The sequence below is a fragment of the Chrysochloris asiatica genome, unplaced genomic scaffold, assembly GCF_000296735.1.
Source record: "Chrysochloris asiatica unplaced genomic scaffold, ChrAsi1.0 scaffold00117, whole genome shotgun sequence".
NCBI classification, from domain to species: Eukaryota; Metazoa; Chordata; class Mammalia; order Afrosoricida; family Chrysochloridae; genus Chrysochloris; species Chrysochloris asiatica.
The window spans coordinates 10,617,654-10,623,890 of NW_006408635.1; the positions used below are offsets into that span (position 1 = coordinate 10,617,654).

General features: G+C 45.3%; 1 protein-coding gene across 1 annotated transcript in view; it reads left to right on the forward strand.

The window, feature by feature from the left end:
• Positions 1-209: 209 nt before the first annotated feature.
• Positions 210-6,237, forward strand: part of MAP3K4 (mitogen-activated protein kinase kinase kinase 4) — a 206,409-nt gene continuing 200,381 nt past the window's right edge. The window contains 3 exon segments of the mRNA XM_006868489.1: positions 210-415; positions 417-481; positions 484-697. Coding sequence (XP_006868551.1) covers positions 210-415; positions 417-481; positions 484-697 — 485 coding nt within the window.

Here is a 6,237-nt window from a genome sequence, read left to right on the forward strand (position 1 = left end):
ATTTCTGAAACATGGACATTGAAGGCTGCACCTAGGCTCGTGAATCCACTTGCGAAAGTTTACAAAGCCTGAAAAAGCTCACTATGTACGCGGTGAGTTTTCAGAACTCTGCACTCACGCGCACAGGCGTGGGCGCTGCACCCACTGCCTTTGGACGCTGACCTCGAGGGCCCTGAGATAGCCCAGACACCAGCAAGACCAGTGACCCCATGCCAGACCTCAGCCCAGGCCTTAGTCTTCAGCCCAAGCAGTTGTCCGCGGCCCAACGTCTGATTCTGGCTCTGGCCGCCCGTAGCTCCGCCCCTCGCTCCAACCCCGCCCATCGGATTCCTGCGCCCGCCGCCGCCGCCGCCACCGCCGCCGCCCGCGCAGTGTGTCCCTCGCCGCCCGCCGTAGCCCGGCTCGCGGCTGGTCGCCGTCTCAAGATGGCCGCGGCGCGAACGGTTCCTGCGGCGGGATAGAGGCGGAGGCGGAGCCGAGTCACTCCGCAGTTTGGAGCTGTGCTCCCCGGAGCCCGGCTGCAACCCGCCGCCGTCCGCTGCCATGCGGGGCTGCGTGCACGGATGAGAGAAGCAGCCGGCGCCGAGCTGGTCCCCCCTCCCGCCTTCGCCGTCACCCCTGCCGCCGCCATGGAGGAACCGCCGCCGCCGCCGGAACCCGAGTCCGAACCTGAGCCCGAGCGCTGCCTGGCGGCGAGGTGAGTGTGGTCTCTGCCGCCCGATCGCAGGGTGCGGGTGCCGCCCTAGCCGGAGCTTGGTCGGCGCCCAGGGGGCGTGGGGGCCGCGCCTTCCCGCCAGGTGGTGCGAGCCGCGTCCAGGCGCCGCGGGCAGGGGCTGCGGCGGCGCGGGCTCCACCGAGCGTCTGCTTGCTGGCGCTGCGGGCTGCGGGTGCGCACCAGGGGTGAAGGCTGCAGAGCAGGAGTTGGACTGCCATGGCCACCCCCTGTCCTGTGGGAACTGCCCACCCCCTCCGCTGGGCACGGGCTCTTGAAGAGTGGCCACTCTGAAATACCTAGCATCAGCATCCCGCGAAAACGGCACCTCCTCCGCCCCCATTCGAGCGACCCACCGGACACTCGTGAAGCAGATCCTCTATCCCTGTCCTCTCCTTTGCCCTGCTGCCCACCGCTGTCTCCCCAGTCTGAGAGACTGCGTACAGGCCAGGCTGGGTCTGTTTCAGGCGAACCTGTTCTGCCTTCCCATCAGAATTGTGCAGTGTTCCGACACAGGTGCACTTTTAGAAAGGATTGCTTTTTCCAGAACTTCGTTCCTGCATCAAGTCCTAAGATGGAACGTTGGTACCCAAAGCATTTGTGGCAATGTGTTCCTTAGAGACGCTCTTCGTTAATTTCATGTTTTTTTGTTTTTGTTTTTCTAATTGAGAGGAGATAGAGTCATCATAATTGAATAAGAATTTCTCTTTTTTCACAGACTTCTGTTTATAGTTCAAGTGCCCTCTTGTTCCTTGCCCTTTGCAACACCCGCCCCCATTCCCCAGTAAACTTGCAAACTGCTGCCCCCTGTGCTGTAGAATGAAAATACTTCTAGGGCGCCTCTTCTGGCATCTTACTATGGGTAGTTGGAGAATAAGGCCTTTAAGTGACTTCTCTTTAATGCTTACAGGAATTTTAAACAGTTACCGTAGGGATAGTTAGAACTGTACAGAGGAGCCACATTCTTGCTTGTCATGTTCCGCTTGGCCTACCCAGATTTGTTTTATTTTTATAAGCTGTGAAGAAAGTCATTGCTTCATTTTCTGTGAACTGCTCTAAATCATGGTACAGTGTGTAATACGGATTCCTTTCCTTCTTGTGGAATATGCTTCAAGTTTTGTCATGAAGTTTATCATATAAACTTGTTAAATCAGTTTTTGAGCGATTTTGGCTCTTTTAAATTTTTATCTGAAAATAATAATAGCAAACACTTGCTAATTGCTTTTTATGTGCTGTTGCCTTTTTTCAACTGATTGACTCCTTACCACAACTTTCTGAGGATAGATGTATCGTGTTAATATCTGCATTTTACAAATGAGGAAACAGATTAAAATCTTGTCCAAGGCTTCACAGCTAGTAAGTGAACTCAGGCCTGCCTCCACCGAGAAGAGGTGTGATTTTTATTATCTGACTGCCCAGATCAGCAGCTCTAACTCCAAGTACTGTACTCTGGGGAAAAATAGACATGAACATTCTTAGGTCAAAGTTTAAAAGGGCAGAGAAGAATGGAAATAGATGGTAAAAATGGCTGCTTTATGAGCAATCAGAAGAAATCTTGATTTTTCAGCCTCTCTGTTACAGTAAAAATAGGTCTGGAGAATGGGTTTCATCCAACTTTAAGTGAACAGCAGTGTGTGTGGAACAAGGAGATCTTAGAAATATTTTTCTTAGCAACATTGCAGTTGATTTTACAATAGCAAATCTATAAAACAGATGACTTGATAAACCTGTCATTTTCTCTTTTTAGGCCCCCTCATTGTCACCAGACAGGCTTAATTGTGGGGTCACTGATTTGCACCCCTCCTTAGAAGCTGCTCCAGGGGCTCTGCATTTGTGGACCTGACTTGCTTCTGTTTTTGCTTTAAACTGTTGTAAAGACCCTGAACATGCGAGTTAAAAATAGGCTAAATGCCACATTGTAGCACATTGGAAACCAGTAATGTGATCATTTATGTTACCAGGTTAACTGGTTTTGTGAACCACCAGAATCCGACTCTGTCTGCCCTCTTTGTTCATGTACTGTATGTAAATATGCCATTGATTAGAAAGACTGTTTAATGCACAGGTCTTTTGTAAAATTCAGGCCTGCACATGTTGGCCTACAAAGCTGTATAGCAAGTGTAGGACAAGCAAACACAGATGCCAGCCCGGCACATCTGCTGAGTGCATGTGCTCCCGATGTGGTAGTTATGCAATGACAGGACTACAACACAGATTGAGAGACGATAGTGCTCCCGCACAGCGTCACTGCTTACGGTAAGTTAGATACACTTGTCGGGAAAAGACAAGAATTAAAGAAAAAGAAAAATGGATCAAGAATCCCTGATAAAGATAGCAGTTGTTGCTGTCAGTGATGAAACTTTGCAGTAAACATGGCTTGCAATTTCTTTTTCAAGCTTCGGAGGCAGTTTTAAGATTACAAAGGTGAGGTTGCAAGGCGTGCTATTAAAAATAATTTGTCACAATATACCTTTGTGATTTTGTGAATCGGTGTACTTTAAATTTGATATTAAAACCGACATAGAGTGCTCCTGCGTAGTCTAACTCACCCTCAGTAAGTTCTCGCTTATTCACCTTGTAAGTGTGTGTTACATGAACTTAAAAATAACTTTTTGCCAGTGACTTTATCTCTTCTCTATTTTGTGTAACCTACCTTTCTAGTCCACTATTCTGGGAGTGTCAGAATTGAAGTGGAATGGTCTATAGTCAACGACAAGTTCAAGATCTGTTCTGAAGTTCAGCACTTTTAGTGCTAGAATAATGTCCCCCATTCCTAGTGTGGCTCTGTAGGATAAAGGCACTGGCCCACAAGATTGATTTGAACCACAAGGTCAGTGGTTCAAATTCACCAGCTGCTCCTTGGAAACCCTATGCAGGGTCACTATGAGTTGGAACCGATTCGACAGTACTTACAACAACAAGACCACCAGTTATATAAGTGTTACTTAAATTTACCCACCAACCACTAATACCAAAGATGAAGAAATTAGAGATTTTTACCAACTTCTGCTGTTGGATGGTCAGACTTGGTCTCTCATACTTCAGATATATTATCAGGAGGGACGAGTAACTGAGAAGAATATTGTGTTTGGTAAAGTGGAGGGTTGGAGAAAAAGAGGAAGACCCCCAACGAGATGGGTTGACACAGTGGCAGCAGTGACGGACTCAGGCATAGAAACGATTGTGAGGTTGGCCCAGGATTGGGCAGTGTTTCGTTGTGCTGTGCATAGGGTCCCTGTGAGTCAGTACCAATTCTATGGCACCTAACAACAACAGTCTGAAATTGATCAAATATGCAATCAGAATGTATTGATAATTACTGGTGATTAGAATGCAAGAGATGGAAGCAAAGGAAAAACAGTAGTTGCAAAATATAGCCTTATTGATAGACTCAAGAGATTACATGATAAAATTGTAGAAGACCAATGACTTATTCACTGGAAATAGCTTTGTTCAACAACATGTATGGCTACAATATCGTGGACTTCATTAGATGGAATCCACAGGAATCAAATGGTCTGCGTCTTTGGAAAGATGATATAGAAAAGCTCAGTATCATCAGTCAGATCAAGGCCAGGGCCAACTGTGGAACAGACCGTAGATTGCACGTTTGCGAGTTAAAGTAGAAGCTGAAGAAAATTCAATCCATGAGAGCTATAGTACAGCCTTGATTGTATCCTTCCTGAATTTAGAAACTATCACAGGAATAAATGGATATATTGGACACTGGTGATGGAAGATCAATGCAATTGTGAGATGACATTAAGGACATATTACAGGAGTAAGTCAAAAAGGATTGTTTTAAAAATTCTTAGAAACCTTTATTAAACAAAATAACAAAATATGAAGCTGTTGTTTTTCACCATCTCATCCATTTAGGTCTGTATATGCCTGAAGCCATTTTTTCCCCATCTTTCTATCACTTCCCTAAAGAATTCTGTGTTTTTCTATTCACTCTATGTTAAAATGACAGTTTTGGCATCCTCCAAGAACACCAATCATGTTCCTTTTAAATGCTTTTTGAGTATTTAAAAGAGTCTGAAGGGACAAGATGGCGGCTACAGGGTGATGGGTATGATTTCCTGGTGAAGTTTGCAGGGAGCCTGTGATGTCTCAGAAAAAGAAGCAAGTACATTGTCATGATGGAAAATATTCCTTTGTGCAAATTTCCTGACTTTGTTCTAATCAGAGTAGTTTTCAGTTTTCTTAAAACTTCTTCATAATAAGCTCTAATGATTGTCCTGTGTCCTTTGAGAAAATCTATCAAGATGAACCATTTGGAATCCCAAAAAGGTCATCACAACTTTCTGAGCTGGACTCCCTGTCATAGATTTATCCTTGAGGTCTTCCTTAAAATGTTTGAGCCTTCTAAAAATTGTTGTTTTATGTGGGACAGCATAGTTTTGGGAAGATAGCATCGTGAATTTTGTGTAAAATTTGTGTTAGTTCTGAACTCTAAATCATTTTGGTTTTTATCCATTACGTAGAAGTATCCTCTTTTGTAAGGCATCCTAACAAGACTAAGACAAGTGTGTCACGAAGAGAACTTGTCTGCAGCCACCCACTGATTGTGACAACACATGTTTGGAATAAACTCATGCATATATGAACTGGAAGCTAGTAGCATTATTTTTTGACTTTTCCTTGTATATGAAGAAAGCAAAAAGTCATTTAAAAGACAGGAAAGACCCCCTCTAAGACTGAAACTCAAAGGGAACAAACAACACATGAGCAGGCATGTAAGCTTGCTGGCGATCACATTGGTCTGTTGGTGAATGGCAGAGGGGGAAAGGCAGCAATGAAGAAATGGGCTGAGTTCAGCCACATTCCACAGACTCCCATTGACATGGAGATGAGAGGGAGAAGAGGAAGGGCTGGTTGGTCCAAAGTGTGGGGACACTTGATCCTATGGACAAGGACATACCACAGAGAGTTATAGCTGAGAGTGAAGCATCCAGCTGATATGAAGTGAGAGGAGGCGCACAGGAACACCAAAACTTGCAGATAGTACACATTTGACATAGCCTCAATGACTTGGTAATCAGAACTTGACTAAAGGAAGATTAAAATAAACACAAAAAACAAACAACTTTTGATAAAGGAATTGAGGGTAAATTGCTACAATTTGATGAATTTGACCTATATTCATGAAGGTTGTTGTTGTTGTTAAGTGCCGTGGAGTCAGTGCCGACCCATAGCGACCTTGTACAGGGTTTCCAAGGGTGTAAATCTTTACGGGAGTAGAAAGCCTCATCTTTCTCCCGCGGAGTGGCTGGTAGTTTCGAACCGCTGACCTTAAGGATCGCAGCCCGATTTGTAACCACTGCGCTACCAGAGCTCCTGGAGGTAGTAACTCTAAATACCAACAGAGTGGGAAGGAGTCTTCACATCAAGTATCAATGCTATCCCCTCTGTACATAGGCTAGATAGGGATGGGCAACTTAGGCATTGGCTACCTAAAATGAGGGTATCAAGGTTTACAAGGTTTCAAGGGGGAGTTTAGTTTAATAGTGTATGTGTGTGTG